This window comes from Mytilus californianus, unplaced genomic scaffold, assembly GCF_021869535.1.
Source record: "Mytilus californianus isolate M0D057914Y unplaced genomic scaffold, xbMytCali1.0.p SCAF_2, whole genome shotgun sequence".
Lineage (NCBI taxonomy): Eukaryota > Metazoa > Mollusca > Bivalvia > Mytilida > Mytilidae > Mytilus > Mytilus californianus.
In genome coordinates, this window is record NW_026262668.1 from 40,794,260 (window position 1) to 40,811,992 (window position 17,733).

The following is a 17,733-nucleotide window of genomic DNA, read 5'->3' on the forward strand; positions in this document are numbered from 1 at the left end:
CTTCTTTTTAAGGCTTAAATTAAAATTTATATCGTAAGTATGACCTACTTGTTCAACTTTCAACCCGACCGTGCGAGGGCTGAACATCCACTCAAGGTCGTTAAACACTTCCAGTAATGTTCAACTTGTGTATGGTTATGTTTCTAGCATGAAAGAATGTTCTATATGCAGTGATTGTTCTATGGAATAAAGATTAAAGATGAAAAATATATAAATTAAAGAATGTTACAAAAAAAAGAAGAATGTTAGATTGAATAAAGATAAAGAAAAGTTACAAGTACAAGGGTACTAAAAACATTACATTCGGATGGAAAGTTGAAGAAAAAAACATTTTAAAAGACAATTTCTACATCACACAGTTACATTTACGACTCAATTTATGTCGATAAAAAACCTCCTGATCTCAGTCCTAATCTCCTGACCAAAATTTCCCAATCTCCTGATCTGAGTTTCACAGTCCATCACATGTATGTAAGTGGCTGCAATCATGTTCAGTCTCAACCTTTATACATGTTATTTATTATCGTCAAATACAACATATATTCAAATATTAAGACTGAACACAAGTGCGGCAACTTCCATTTTAGACAAAAACCTTCTAAAAATTAGCACAATGCTAAAATTCAGTAATTTTGTGTGAAATAATGATGCTAGTACCTGATGCATGTGCATTTAATTGTCCAAAAACAGCCCATATTTATGTAACAAAAGTATTCTACTTTCCAATTAATAGCTAAAGTTTACATTTTTAACAAATTTGTAAAAATGCTATATTTTAGGCCTGCCAAAACTCCTTTCTTGATAAAAAAATAATGGTTCATTAGTTAATGGGTCACTCATGACACTGACCTTTGACCTTAAACACAACTTTTCAATAACTCAAAAGTAAAATAAAAAATTGCAGAATCTGAAGAATTGAAAATGTTCTACATAATAAAACAAATCAAAGGAAACATAGAATTAGTCCTCATGGATCATCCCCACCCCCTGCCATTTGTAAAATTGTACTAATATCTTGTAAATGGTTGAGATCCCCATCCTTAAATTATACATATATATTCCTGCTTGTCATGTCAATATGTAATGAATGATATATATTGGCCAAATGAATAATATAGGTAGCTCCAAGGGGTTTATACTTATTGGGATTTTGTTTAGGATACTTTCCTAACAGCATCCTGCTACAATCATTTCTTGTTCTGCAATAATCCTGTAATCATAGCTAGATCATTCTGCAATCGAACCGGCATCATCCTGCATTCGAACCACGATCATCCTGCAATCAAATAAGATTGCAGTTGCTTGCGGTTTGATTACACATGCTTGCACAACCATTCTGTGCAGTTCCAATTACTGTCAAAAGACTAGCATACATGCCGCATGCTTGCAATTAATGCTTGCGGTTTTGGTTTGGGATAGGACATATAGAACAAATGGGAACAGATGAAAAATGTAATATAGGATATAGATTTGAAATTACAGAGCTCTTTCATGTACACCACAGTCATTATGGAATTTTCCATTACCACTCTCTGTAGTGTGCACAATTGCACAGCCAACTCATATTACCATAAATTTACAATAAAATAGGGTCCCTACTTAAATTTTAAGCTGCACATATTTATTAAACAATGAATTTATTTAAATAATGTTTAAAAAAAAAGTTAAATATAACAAAAACAACATCCAAACTCTATGCAATTGCCCGCAGTGGGCACATAGAAAATGCAGGTTTCACACTGACTAGTGTATGTAGTTCACATTACTTGTATATGGGTATTATTGATGCATCAGCATATGCGCATCAATATTTCCAGTCAGGTATGCCTGAATTCAATACAAAACAGAAATATGGTCACTCTTGGTTCTTCAGAGAAGCCATAAAATCCTTGCAAAAGTGGGGCATCCATTTGGTTGTGTGGGATTTATTAATTAGCATTTTGATATCAAATGTTCTATTTTCAGATTCAAAAGGACAAATAAAGAATCAGTAGAAGTAGATGTGGAAAAGGCTACAGTAACAGTTTTTGATGATGACACTGAGACAAAGTTTATATTATCTGATGTTGAATTGTGTCCCTTATCTTGCAGAGGATTAAAGTTATCTCCCTTTAGCGAACTGAATTTTACAATGCAGATTAATTCTTCCAGTTGGAAGACAATTAAACCACACAAGTTTGAATCTAAACAATCATGCCAGGGAGAAATGGTAGACAAAATACAACTTTATCAAGATAAATGCTTTTGTGCAAAATGTGACCAGAAAATTTTAAGGAATCACTGGTTAGTGACATTTTCATTCTCATTTGTGCATTTGAAAATAACAACACTTCAAAAGACTTCTAAAGTGATTATGATTGGAAAGACAAACATGACAAATGCATGAGGGATCATAAGTCTTGTTTTTGACTTCCAAAGTTGAAAACTTTAATTTTTTGGCATTCATTGCAATTATGAAGTAAATTTATATACAAAAGATATTCGATTGAAATAGACATTAAAGTCAGGGTTTGACATAAACCTTTTTGACAATTTGCCCATAGGGCAAATGACCATGATATATTACTTGTCTGAAAGGGAAAACCACTATTCCCAATTTTGTTCTTGCTTAAGAAATTTTAAACTGGCATTGATGGACATTAAATCAGGTAAATGCAATTCAAAAAGGAAAGAAATGTAGTTGATTGCCCAAAGTGTTGTACATAGCCACTTGAGCCGTACCAGTTCACCAGTGACCTAGGAGCAAACAAAAAGAAGAAAATTTGGTTTAAGTCATATCATAATAGTTTTGTAGATTTCTGTTTGTTGTCTAATTTGCTATAGCTAATATGTCTGTCCTTTAAAGTATTTGAAAATAATCCAATACATATTTAGTCTATTTGAGCAGTGCTCACAGTATTTCTAGTTGATCTTATAAATTCATTTAAAGCATAAAGAAGAGCTAAAAGGGCGTTTGGTGTATCATGCGTTCATGGCTCAGCTCTTTATTTTAATCTGTTTGCAATCTTGTTCTACAACAGTATTCATTCAATAACTATATTTTTATATTGACCCATTTCTCACCAAAAATAAATTTTGAGGCAAGCTTTGGTAATGGCTTATTTTGTGAAAAATCACCATAATACTTGTAGTATAACCGAGGACAGTCCTTTGCTGATTCCTGACCTGGTTACTCATCTTGCTAGGTTTGGGAAACTGGCTGATATCTTTCTTTAACCTCGTGCCTACATGGCTTATGCAACATAGATTCAAAGTTCTCTATAAAAGTGTTCATTATCTCAGGATTCAATATTCAAAATAACAACAATCACATAAGTTCATGACTACATGAGATATAATATAACAGCATGTCTGATATCAATTCAGTAACTAACTGTCCTTAACTTTATGGTCAACTAATATATATTGTGTTTTTCATTATTCAACTATTTATAACATTAATACTCAATATCTGTACTTTACATTATAATGCTTATTTATCTATTTTCCCAAATATCAAGTCTTTGTGACATAACCTAATATTATCTTATAAAGTAAGAAATCCCTTATATGTATATAACACTTCTCTAATCCTTAATTCTCTATGTATATGTAAGAGAATGATAATCCCTTTCTTCATGATTAAGTACGAGCGTTAGCGAGTACTTATCATTAAGAAAGGGAATATCATTCTCTTACAAACTTAGAATATTGAAAAGTTACAGCTCAAGGCTATAATAATTCGTTTCATTGTCAGTGCAATGTTTATAACTAATGCTTGACTTCCTCTTTAGGCATTTCATTTATGGCTAGGTCTTGGCAATGGTTATTTAGGGACTTTCCTATAACATGTACAATATGGAGATATTTTAATAAATTGTGTTTTAAACATTAGATGACACGACAAATACGATGAAATGGAAGGTATTGCATAAGTTACCTTATTGTGAGTATGAATGTGAATCATGTAACCTTTCAGTAAGAAAGTATTTTTGTTTATTTACAGTTCATATCAATAAATTTTAAATTTGAGTTACAACATAATTTTATTCCACAGCCAATATTTGATTCCAGCTCTTTACATTAAATACGATATCATTAAGTGAGGTAATTATCTAAAATTTGAATTTTTAAATGAAATACCTTTTTTTTATGAAAATCTAAGGTTAAGGTAACCTCCTGTTTCATTGTATCGGAATTGTATTTGAAAATACCTTTTTTACCAACCACAGATCCAGTAGTCTGAAATTTTGTTAGCTTAGTAGTTAAAGATTTGAGTTATATTTGATTTAGAGTTTTTATGGCCCCGCGGTAGCGGTGGGGGCATTAAGTTTTACCCTTGTCCGTCTGTACGTACGTCCGTACGTCCCAAAATTGGTTTCCGTTCTCTAACTTGAGTTTGCCTCAACCAAATGTTATGAAACTTATACACAATGCTTATTACCACAAAATACAGATCAAGTTTGAATTTTGGTGGTGTCACTTTAACCGTTCTAGAGTTATGCCCCTTTATAAATGGAAAAATTGCAAAAATTTTAGTTTCTGTTCTCTAACTTAAGTTTGTATCTACCAAATGTTATGAAACTTATACACAATGCTTATTAACACAAAACACAGATCAAGTTTGAATTTTGGTGGCGTCGTTTTAACTGTTCTAGAGTTATGCCCCTTTATAAATGGACAAATCGCAAAATTTTTAGTTTCCGTTCTCTAACTTAGGTTTGCCGAGACCAAATGTTATGAAACTTATACACAATGCTTATTACCACAAAACACAAATCAAGTTTGAATTTTTGTTGGCGTCACTTTAACCGTTCTAGAGTTATGCCCATTTATAAATGGAAAAATTGCAAAATTTTTATTTTCTTCTAAATATCAAGAAATATTTTTTTTTTTTTTTTTTTTTTTTTTTTTTTTATTTAAATTGGAGTTATCTTTCTTTGTCCATGAGGGGCCTCGGTGGCCTAGTGGTCTAAGTAGTTACTACTGTAATCACTAGCCAGTCAACACTGAGGTTGTGAGTTCGAACCCGGCTCGTGCGGGTGCACTCGACTCCAATCTTAATTGACTAGGATTGTCAGTTTTCCTATAGAAGGTCGGTGGTTTTCTCCGGGCACTCCGGCTTCTTCCACCAATAAAAACTGGCCGCCACGAAATAGCCCAAAAGCGGTGCTTAAAAGTGGCGTTAAAACACCAAATATATATCATATCCTTTGTCCATGATTGAATCAACTACAATCAATGCTTTATACAATGCAATGTTTAATTTTGACTTCCACTGATAAAACACAGATCAAGTTGAATTTGGGTAGTGTCACTTTAACCATTATTGAGTTATGCCCCTTTATAAATCGAAAGATTGCAAAATTTTTAGTTTCCATTCTGTAACTTAAGTTTGCCCCAACCAAACATTATGAAACCTAAGATCAAGTACAAATTTTTTGTTTCAGTTTTCTAACTTTAGTTTGCCTCAACCAAATGTTATGAAACTTATACACAATGCTTATTACTACATAATACAGATTAAGTACGAAATTTGGTGGCGACACTTTTACCATTCTTGAGTTATGTCCCTTTATAAACATAAAAATTTCTGTTCTCTAACTTTAGTTTGTCTCAACTAAATGTTATAAAACTTATACACAACTGTTCTAGAGTTATGTGTGTTTACAAATAGAAAAATTGCTGAATTTTTAGTTTCTGTTCTCTACTTAAGTTAGCCTCAACCAAATGTTATAAAACTTATACACAACCGTTCTAGAGTTATAAATGCGTGTTTACAAATAGAAAAATTGCTGAATTTTTAGTTTCTGTTCTCTACTTAAGTTAGCCTCAACCAAATGTTATGAGACTTACACACAATGCTTATTACCACAAAACTCAGATCAAGTTCAAATTTGGGTAGCGTCACTTTTACCATTCTTCAGTTATGTCCCTTTATAACTATATGATATGCAAGCGGGGGCATCATCTGTGTCCACATGTGGACACTATCCACATTTTTTTTCTTTCTTTCCTTTATTTGCATTGCTTTGATAAAGTTAACATTTTTATACGACCGCAAAAAAATTTTGGGGTCGTATATTGGTATGACGTTGGCGGCGTCGTCGTCGTCGTCCGAAGACACATTGGTTTTCGCACTCTAACTTTAGTTTAAGTGAATGGATCTCTATGAAATTTTACCATAAGGTTCAATACCACAAACGGAAGGTTGGGATTGATTTTGGGGGTTATGGTACCAACAGTTAAGGAATAAGGGGCCAAAAATAAGCATTTTCTAGTTTCCAGACAATAACTTGTGGAACGGTGTATGGATCTCTCTGAAATTATACCACAAGTTTCCCTACCACAAAGGGATGGTTAGGATTTGCTTTGGGGGGTAATGGCTTAAACCGTTTAGGAATTAGGGGCAAAAAAGGGGGGAAAACAAGGTTGTCCTGGTTAATGGACAAATACTTTAGTACAAAACATAATTTAAAGCAGTGTAAGGGAGATAAATCAAATACAATATTTGAATTACCTCCCTTACACTGCTTTTAAATTATGTATAAAGTAATGGTTAATGAACAATCAAGACAATTTAAAACAGTGTAAGGGAGGTAATCCAAATACAACGTTTTGATTACTCCCCTTACACTGCTTTTAAATTATGTTTAAAGAAATGCATATTTATAAAGGAAGACCAGTAAAAATATCTGCAAATGTTGCATCTTTTTTTTTTTTACAAAAAAATCCATATGAAAGATTTGACACCATATTTTATATTCTATTATAAAATAGATTAAGTTAGCACTATGGTAACTTTAAATGGGTAATTATGGTTGCAAACTCCATTGGAAATTTGAATTGCGATAATGACCATATCTTGAGGGAAAGAATTTTTTGGGGGAAAAGGGGGGTGGGGGTAAAAAGAAATATTGGGGGTCAATTTTTTCTCATTTCATATTTCAGAAATTAAAAAGAATTATTCTTCAAATATTATTTTTTTTTCAAATTTCAAATATTGAAAAATTTCAAGAAGTAATCATCAATTGCACAGTATGGCGCATTAGATTTGTAAAATCTTTGACCACATTTATTTATTTGTTATGCCGAATCTAACCATGTATTTAGATTTTTAATTTTGGGTCCAGTTTTCAAATTGGTCTACATTAAGGTCCAAAGGGTCCAAAATTAAACTTAGTTTGGATTTTAACAAAAATTGAATATATGGGGTTCTTTGATATGCTGAATCTAAACATGTATTTAGATTTTTGATTTTGGGTCAAGTTTTCAAGTTGGTCCAAATTGGGGTCCAAAATTAAACTTTGCTTGATTTCAACAAAAATTGAATATATGGGGTTCTTTGATATGCTGAATCTAACCATGTATTAAGATTTTTTATTTGTGGGCCCCGCTATCAAATTGGTTCATATTGAGGTCAAAAGGGTCCAAAATTAAACTTTGTTTGATTTCATCAAAAATTGAATTATATTGGGGTTCTTTGATATGCCAAATCTAACCATGTATTTAGATTTTTAATTTTGGGTCCCAATTTTAAATGCCCGTTTACGGGACGTATTATGGTATACCGTTGTCCGTCCGTCTGTCCGTCGTCAACATGTCGGACATTGACTCAAAAATGCTTTAACCAATTTTGCATGAAACTTTGGTGAATTGTTTATATCTATTGACGTGAGCTCCCTTTCGTTTTTTATAAAATTTAGATTTTACGTTTCCGAGTTATGGGGTTTTATTCATTAAAAAAAGGGGGATTTTCCAGTTTTCGGACAATAAGTCAAGAATTCTTTCACTAAACTTGCAAGAAATTGTGGTGAATTGTTTATATCTATTGACATGAGCTCCCTTTTGATTTTTATAAATTTTAGATTTTACGTTTCCGAGTTACAGGGTTTTATTCATAAAAAAAGGGGGGATTTTCCAGTTTTCGGACAAAAACTCAAAAATGCTTTCAGCAATTCTTTTGAAACTTTGGTGATTTGTTTGTATGTATTGATGTAAGCTCCCTTAAGAATTTTATAAATTTTACATTTTGCATTTCTGAGTTATGGGGTTTTATTCATTTAAAAAAAGGTGTGATTTTCCAGTTTTCGGACAATAACTCAAAAATGCTGTCACCAATTCTCATGAAACTTTAGTGAATTGTTTATATCTATTGATGTAAGCTCCCTTTTTTTTTTCATAAATTTCTAATATGATATTGAGAATTAATTGACCTTTATTTGTTTATAGTCTGACAACAGATTTACTAAGTATTGCACAAGAGCAAGAAATCTTTAATTGAATATAAATTCAATTCATATAACCAATTTCAAGTTCTTTGACTACATTTATTCAGAAACCTATGATATGTCAAATATTTAATTACAATCCAAATTCAGACCTGAATCAAGCTTGAATATTGTGTCCATACTTGGCCCAACTGTTCAGGGTTCGACCTCTGCAGTCATATCAAGCTGCGCCCTGCGGAGCATTTTATTTTATTTTATCAGAATATTGGAAATAACTATTCTTCCCAACCGCTGGTCCAGTAATTAGAGTTTTGGAAAGCTAAATTTAGATTTAGGTTATCTTTGTTGAGCCTGCGTCTTTTGTCGCAGAAAGCTCGACATAGGGATAGTGATCTGGCGGCGGCGTTAGCTAACTTCTTAAAAGCTTTGAATTTCAGAAGCTAGAAGACCTGGATGCTTCATACTTTGTATATAAATGCCTTATGTCACGAAGTTTCCGTCTGTCATATGGTCATTGTCCTTGACCTCATTTTCATGGTTCAGTGACTACTTGAAAAAAAGTCAACATTTTTAGCTCACCTTGCCCAAAGGGCCAAGTGAGCATTTCTCATCACTTGGCGTCTGTCCGGCGTCGTCCGTCGTCGGCGTTAACTTTTTACATTTTGAACTTCTTCTAGAGAACCACTGAATGGAATGAAACCAAACATGGCATGAATGTTCCTTATGAGGTGCTGACCAAGTGTTGTTACTTTGTAGCCGATCCATCATCCAAGATGGCCGCCAGCGGGGGACTTAGTTTAACATAGGACCCTATGGGAAATGCATACAAATGACTTCTTTTAGAGAACCACTGAATGGAATGGAACCAAACATGGCATGAATGTTCCTTATGAGATGTTGACCAAGTGTTGTTACTTTGCAGGCGATCCATCATCCAAGATGGCCGACAGCGGGGGACTTAGTTTAACATAGGACCCTAAGGGAAATACATACAATTGTCTTCTTTTAGAGAACCACTGAATGGAATGGAACCAAACATGGCATGAATGTTCCTTATGAGTTGCTGACCAAGTGTTGTTACTTTGCAGTCGATCCATCATCCAAGATGGCCGCTAGGGGGGGGGGGGGGGGCTTAGTTTAACATTGGACCCTATGGGAAATACATACAAATGTCTTCTTTTAGAGTACCACTGAATGGAATGAAACCAAACATGGCATGAATGTTCCTTATGAAGTGCTGACCAAGTGTTGCTACTTTGTTGCCGATTTACTGTTCAAGATGGCCACCAGGATATTTTATTAAATAACGGGACCAATATTAATCAAAATTTGGCCTCAATCATTATTCGGGTATCTGTTATGATTTTTATCTATCTTTACATGATTTCTAAAACCAAAGTAGAGTCAGGTGAGTGACACAGGCTCTTGAGAGCCTCTAGTTTGTAATGTTAATTTCTTTCTTATTATGAGTAATAGGATAACTATATTTAGTATGTGCATACCTTGCAAGGTCCTCATGCCCGTCAGACAATTTTCATTTGACCTCGACCTCATTTCATGGATCAGTGAACAAGGTTAAGTTTCATGGTCAAGTCCATATATCAGATACTATAAGCAGTAGGTCTACTATATTTGGTATATGGAATGATTGTAAGATGTACATGTCCAACTGGTAGGTGTCATCTGACATTGACCTCATTTTTATGGTTCAGTGGTCTAAGTTAAGTTTTTGAGTTTTGGTCTTTTTTTCTAATACTATATGCAATAGGTCAACTATATTTGGAGTATGGAATTATTGTATGATGTACATGTCAGTCGCGCAGGTTTTATTTGACCTTGACCTCATATTCACGGTTCATTTCTCAGTGTTAAGTTTTTGTGTTTTGGTCCGTTTTTCTTCAACTATAAGCAATAGATCAACTATATTTGTTGTATGGAAGGATTGTAAGGTGTATATGTCTGTCTGGCAGGTATCATCTGACCTTGACCTCATTTTCATGGTTCATTGGTCAATGTTAAGTTTTCATGGTTAAGTTTGTTTCTTAGATACTATAAGCAATAGGTCAACTATATTTAATGCATAAATTGATTGTAAGGTGAACATGTCTGTCTGGCATGGTTCATCTGACCTTGACCTCATTTTCATGGTTCATTGGTCAATGTTAAGTTTTCTTGGTTAAGACTGTTTCTTAGAAACTATAAGCAATAGGTCAACTATGTTTGATTTATTGAATGATTGTAAGGTGTACATGTATTTCTCGTTTGAATTATCTGACCTTGACCTCATTTTCTTGGATCATGTTAAGTTTATTTGTTACTTGTAGTAAAGCTTTATATTTAGTACTATCAACATAAAATCAATGGTTAGTAAAGAAGGTGTGACATTTCAGCGTGTGCACTCTTGTTTATTTTAAAACCTTTTTTTTTTTCTTTTTATACGCCTGTTTACGGGACGTATTATGGTATACTGTTGACCGTCTGTCCGTCTGTCTGTCCGTCCGTCTGTCCGTCCGTCCGTCGTCAACATGTCGGACATTAACTCAAAAAAGCTTTAACCGATATGCATGAAACTTTGGTGAATTGTTTATATCTATTGACATGAGCTCCCTTTTATTTTTTATAAATTTCAGATCTACCGTTTCCGAGTTTTGAGGTTTTATTCATTAAAAAAGGGGGGATTTTCCAGTTTTCCGACAATAACTCAAGAATGCTTTCACCAACTGGCAAGAAATTTTGGTGAATTGTTTATATTTATTGACATGAGCTCCCTTTTGGATTTTTATAAATTATAGATTTAACGTTTCCGAGTTAAGGGTTTTATTCATAAAAAAAGGGGAATTTTCCAGTTTTCGGACAATAACTAAAAAATGCTTTCAGCAGTTCTCATGAAACTTTGGTGAATTGTTTATATCTGTTGATGTAAGCTCCCTTTAGAATTTTATAAATTTTAGATTTTACATTTCTGAGTTATGGGGTTTTATTCATTAAAAAAGGGGATTTTCCAGTTTTTGGACAATAACTCAAAAATGCTTTCAGCAGTTCTCATGAAACTTTGGTGAATTATTTATAGTTATTGATGTAATCTGCCTATTGATTTTCATAAATTTCAAATGTGACATTGAGAAGAAATTGAACTTTATTTGTTTATAGTCTGACAACAGATTTACTAAGTATTGCGCAACAGCACAGTGTATTGCACAACAGCAAGAAATCTTTAATTGAATATAAATTCAATTCATATAACAAATTTCAATTTCTTTGACTACATTTATTCAGAAACCTATAATATGTCACTATTTAATTACAATCCAAATTCAGACCTGTATCAAGCTTGAATATTGTGTCCATTTTTGCCCCAACTGTTTAGGGTTGGACCTCTGTGGGCTTATCCAACTGTGCTCAGCGAAGCAGTTTATTTGCATTGCTTTGATATTGTTGAATTAACCGGATTTTCGAAGAAATATCGGATATTGATTTCGGGATGTACGGCGGGCGGGCGGCTGCCAAACAGTGTCCGTTCAATAACATGTAAACCCTTTGACAAAATTTTTTCAAATTAGATATGTTATTTCCTGCTACTAAATGGTCCAAGGACACAGTTATCGTCCTTTGGTTTTCGTTGTCTACGAATATAGTCCCTAGTGTGAACAGTGTATAACTTGCATTTTTTTTTGATACACTTTCCCAATTTATTTCTTGATATTTTATGCATGAAATATTAAGTAAGGGGATGAAATTACATGTTAAAAAAATTTGGGTGCTGAATCTTTATGTTAAGTAGTGATTTGGTCCAGTTAACAAAGGTCAAAAATTAGAATGTCGGAAGCTGTCAAACTGAATTTTAGCCCCCCTTAACACAGAATTGTCAATATTTTGAGTTAGAGCTGGTAGAAGTTTCTATAATTTTGATATTATTTGTATCAATAGTAGTACACTACACTGTAAAAATCTTTTTGAGATAGAGCAGGTGCGATTTTTTTAATTTGAATTTATTGTCTAAAAGAAATGCACTACAAAATAACTGTGTTCTCGGGCCTAAGAGATGAATTCCGTAAATGTAGATTCTGTACTTTGGCAACTTTCCTGAATGGTTTTCTGGTTTCAATTTGTCAAACTCAATAAAAGTAAAGGATTTACATCTTTGTTTGACAGAAATTCTGTTAAAATGTCCCATTTTGGCATTATAAGGCTAAAATAAGCATTTTAAAGCAGTTTCCATTTTATGCCTAAGAGCCATGCTGACTTTCTATCTGACAACTTTTTATGTTCCTGATATTTGTGTTTCTATGCTTAAATCAAATTAAATTAACCATTTGTGAACTCGGAATCTAGAGAAAAGTAGATTATCACAGAAAAAATGTGCAGAATATTTGTATTTATGTCCCTGGTTAAACGGCCTGTTTGATGTATGTGAAATGTGAAGAGCTTTGTACATAAAATCTGTAGTCCGTCACAAATATTTCACTAAATCTGTAAAAAAAACACTTTACAATGATCAGTACACCCTATTCATTTCATATGCTACTATAATTTTCTTCTTTAGGATAGTAAGTGGTTCAAATATATGCCAAATGAGACTAAAACTTCATGCAAGTTTCCCATTGAAAAGTGAAAAACTGGTCATCAGACCATACTGTCTGCAAAATAAAGTTGAATTCAAGAGTCCTTTTGCAATTAGACTTCTTGTATCATGACATCTTAGCATAGAAATGAGCAAAAAGTAACAAATTTCACTTCCTTATAGCCTCTGTGTGCATTTTTATATGTAAATATGGGCTACGGCCTAAATCGACTCTAAATAATTCTCAGTCTTACATGGCCTAAGACCATTTTATACTCATGTGGTATGCTTTTTGTAACTTTTCTTTACATTTAAAGTACATTTAATATATATGGAAGAATAATGTATGGTTAAAAACCTTCAAAAACTTCAAATTGGTTGAAAAAAATGCATGTTTATGTAAGACTTCCCTTAATTCGGAAATCTCTATTTTCAGGCACAGGCTCATATAAATTTGACTTTTGAATAACTGTAATAAATCTGATAAATCAAATGAGTGTTCCGTTGCTTTTAATACTTATTATATTAAATTCAAGAGTATTTAAAAAGCAAATTTTTGCAATATTTAAATTTTTCAGGCCAAAATCTTGACAGTTGAAAATATTTGATTTAAACGTCAAAAATAAACATCCAAATTTCAATATTAAAATGGCCCTAGTTTATCTAATATATATATCCTATGGCCATGAAACTTGGCCAACTATCTTAAAAATGCCTAAGCTTAGGTCATGCAAAGTTTTATTAAAATTGGTCAAGTCATTCTATCCTATTAGGTCCAAGGACACAGTTATCGTCCTTTGGTTTTCGTTGTCTACGAATATAGTCCCTAGTGTGAACAGTGTATAACTTGCATTTTTTTTTGATACACTTTCCCAATTTATTTCTTGATATTTTATGCATGAAATATTAAGTAAGGGGATGAAATTACATGTTAAAAAAATTTGGGTGCTGAATCTTTATGTTAAGTAGTGATTTGGTCCAGTTAACAAAGGTCAAAAATTAGAATGTCGGAAGCTGTCAAACTGAATTTTAGCCCCCCTTAACACAGAATTGTCAATATTTTGAGTTAGAGCTGGTAGAAGTTTCTATAATTTTGATATTATTTGTATCAATAGTAGTACACTACACTGTAAAAATCTTTTTGAGATAGAGCAGGTGCGATTTTTTTAATTTGAATTTATTGTCTAAAAGAAATGCACTACAAAATAACTGTGTTCTCGGGCCAAATGAAGGTCAAGTTCAATTTTCACGATTTTAGCTTTTCTCGTTGTTGAGTTATCACCCTTTTTAATATCCATAAGTGGTACGTTTTTGTGATTGAGTTATTTTCCTTTGGACAGAAATTGTTAATTATATACATAAAGTTTGATTACACTTAGCCTTTATAGATAATTTTCACCTGTGATCAGTTTACTATACATACGGTTAATGTCTTATCTCACAATTGTAATTGGAGTGACAGATTTATTTGAAAATTTTCTGTTTTCTAAGTGTTGATGATTAAAAGCTATATAGGAGTAAATATAGTTAGAAATTTACTGTTCATTATTAGACATTTTGAAGATAATAACAGATAAGTTTTATAGATTTTTAAAAGACATTGTACATGTTTTAATGATAAATAAAATTTTGGATTTTTTTTTTTCTTTGGTAAATTGTTTGAAGAATTTTGTGGTAAGTTTGTTTGTTATTCTGTAAAAACTAATTTTCTGAATGCTGTATATATATTTTTTTTTTTGATAAGGTGAACTCCTTTAAAAACTAAGCTTTTATTGTCTATTAATAAACATATATTTAGATTTCTGATTTTGGGCCCAGTTTTCAAGTTGGTCCAAATCGTGGTCCAAAATTAAACTGTGTTTGATTTCAACATAAATTGAAAATATATAGGGTTCTTTGAAATGCTGAATCTAAACCTGTATTTATTTTCATTATTAGTTAGATAATACCACATCAGGGTCCAAAGGGTCCTAAATTAAACTTTTGTTTAATCAACAATTGAATTCTTGGGTTCTTTGAAATGCTGATTCTAACAATGTTTGAGTGTTAAATCATATCTAATTTTAGAGAACTTAGTCATCACTGGTTGTTGTTATTATATTATTGATTATAATTTGAAAAATTACATCATATCTAATTTTATAGAACTTAGTCATCACTGGTTTATTGATTTTAATCATATCTATTTATCCAGTTTGAGTTATTTCCCTTTGCACAGAAAATATTATGGATAAAATTAAATTGTGTTTCATTTCAATTTAAATTAAATATATATAGGGTTCTTTCAAATGCTGAATCTAAACCTGTATTTAAATATTAGATTTTTGGGCCCAGTTTTCAAGTTGGTCCAAGTCAGGGTCCAAAATTAAACTTTGTTTGATTCACAAAAATTGAATTTATGTGGTTCCTTGAAATGCTGAATCTAACCATGTATTGAGAGATTTTGGATTGTGGTCTCCTTTATCAAATTGGTCCACATTGTGGTTCAAAGGGTCCTAAATTAAACTTTTGTTTGAATTCATCAAAAATTGAATTCTTGGGGTTCTTTGATATGCTGATTCTAACAATGTACTTCGATTTTGGATATTGGACCATAATAGGTAAATGTCCAATTTCAAATATTTCAGTTCTTTGACCACATTCATTTTGTGTCACAAAACTATGCTGTGTCAAATATTCAATCACAATCCAAATTCAGAGCAGTTTTAAGCTTAAATGTAGTGTCCATACTTGCTCAACTATTCAGGGTTCGACCTCTGCAGGAAAATCCGGTTTGCTGTCAATCTGACAGCCGCTTGTTTTTATACGACCGCAAAAATTGAAAATTTTTTGGTCGTATATTGGTATGACGTTGGCGTCGTCGTCGTTGTCCGGCGTCGTCCGAAAACACATTGGTTTTCGCACTCTAACTTTAGTTTAAGTGAATGGATCTCCATGAAATTTTACCATAAGGTTCAATACCATGAACGGAAGGTTGGGATTGATTTTGGGGGTTATGGTACCAACAGTTAAGGAATTAGGGGCCAAAAAGGGGCCAACAATAAGCATTTTTGTAACTTCCAGACAATAACTTGTGTGTAAGTGTATGGATCTCTCTGACATTGTACCACATGGTTCTATACCACAAAGGGAAGGCTGTAATTGATTTTGGGGGTAATTGCCTCAAAATGTTAGGAATTAAGGGCCAAAAAAGGGGCAAAAAACAAGCATTTTTCTAGTTTCATGACAATAACTTGTGTGTAAGTGTTTGGATATTTCTGAAATTGTACTACAAGGTTCCATATCACAAAGGGAAAGCTGGAATTGAGTTTGGGGGTAATTGCCCGAAACGTTAAGGAATTGGGGGCCAAAAAGGGGCCAAAAATAAGCATTTTTCTAGTTTCCAGACAATAACTTGTGTTCAAGTGTATGGATCTCTCTGAAATTGTACTGCAAGGTACCATACCACAAAGGGAAGGCTGAGATTGAGTTTGGGGGTGATGAATCATAAGGGGGTTCAAAAAATTTTGGGGGGGGATTTTTTTTTTTCTTTTTTTTTTTCCTTTTTTTCCTTTTTTTTTTCTTTTAAAATTTTCCATTTTAAGTTGGTTATTTCTGATTTATATTTTAAAGCAAATAATAATGATATGGTAGGAGATACACACCAAACAGGATGTGTAAATTATTATATAATAAGTATTGTGCTATAGCAAGAAATTTTCAATTGCACAGTATTGCACAATAGCAAGAAATCTTCAATTGCACAGTATTGCGCAATAGCAAGAAATCTTCAGTTGCACAGTATTGCGCAATAGCAAGAAATATCCAATAGCACAATATTGCGCAATAGCAAGAAATTGTCAATTGTACAGTATTGCGCAATAGCAAGAAATAATCAATTGCACAGTATTGTGCAAAAGAAGATACTTCGTATAAATTGCTTATTTCTTGATCAATTTCAATGGGGTTTTATTCTTGAATTCTTGGGGTTCTTTAATATGCTGAATCTAACCGTGTATTAAGTTTTTGGATTTTGGGCCCCGTTTTTAAATTGGTCCACATTGAGGTCCAAAGGGTCCAAAATTTAACTTTGTTTGATTTCATCAAAAATTGAATTATTGGGGTTCTTTGATATGCCGAATCTAACCGTCTATTTAGATTCTTAATTTTTGGTTCTGTTTTCAAATTGGTCTACATAAAGGTCCAAAGGGTCCAAAATTAAACTTAGTTTGATTTCAACAAAAATTGAATATATGGGGTTCTTTGATATGCTGAATCTAACCATGTATTTAGATTTTTGATTATGGGCCCAGTTTTCAAGTTGGTCCAAATCGGGGTCCAAAATTAAACTTTGTTTGATTTCAACAAAAATTGAATATATTGGGTTCTTTGATATGCTGAATCTAACCATGTATTTAGATTTTTGATTATGGGCCCAGTTTTCAAGTTGGTCCAAATCGGGGTCCAAAATTAAACTTTGTTTGATTTCAACAAAAATTGAATATATGGGGTTCTTTGATATGCTGAATCTAACCATGTATTTAGATTTTTGATTGTTTGGCCCCGTTATCAACTTTGTCCACATTGAGATCAAAAGGGTCCAAAATTAAACTTTGTTTGATTTCATTAAAAATTGAATATATGGGGTTCTTTGATATGCTGAATCTAACCATGTATTTAGATTTTTGATGATGGGCCCAGTTTTCAAGTTGGTCCAAATCGGGGTCCAAAATTAAACTTTGTTTGATTTCAACAAAAATTGAATATATGGGGTTCTTTGATATGCTGAATCTAACCATGTATTTAGATTTTTGATTATGGGCCCAGTTTTCAAGTTGGTCCAAATCGGGATCCAAAATTAAACTTTGTTTGATTTCAACAAAAATTGAATATATGGGGTTCTGTAATATGCTGAATCTAACCGTGTATTAAGTTTTTGGATTTTTGGCCCCGTTTTTAAATTGGTCCACATTGAAGTCAAAA

At 32.6% G+C, this 17,733-nt stretch overlaps 1 protein-coding gene and 1 long non-coding RNA gene across 2 annotated transcripts in view; one reads left to right on the forward strand and one right to left on the reverse strand.

The window, feature by feature from the left end:
• The window catches only part of LOC127728959 (E3 ubiquitin-protein ligase E3D-like), a 49,300-nt gene that overhangs the window by 19,622 nt on the left and 11,945 nt on the right, over positions 1-17,733 (forward strand). Inside the window, exon 2 of the mRNA XM_052236539.1 lies at positions 1,966-2,283. Within this exon, the coding sequence (XP_052092499.1) occupies positions 1,966-2,283 (318 nt within the window). The remainder of the gene's footprint in view (positions 1-1,965; positions 2,284-17,733) is intronic.
• LOC127727970 (uncharacterized) lies at positions 7,841-11,789 on the reverse strand. Its single transcript, XR_007993951.1, has 2 exons — positions 11,531-11,789; positions 7,841-8,362 (listed from the first exon to the last, which is right to left on the reverse strand). It is a non-coding gene; the product is annotated as an uncharacterized LOC127727970 (long non-coding RNA).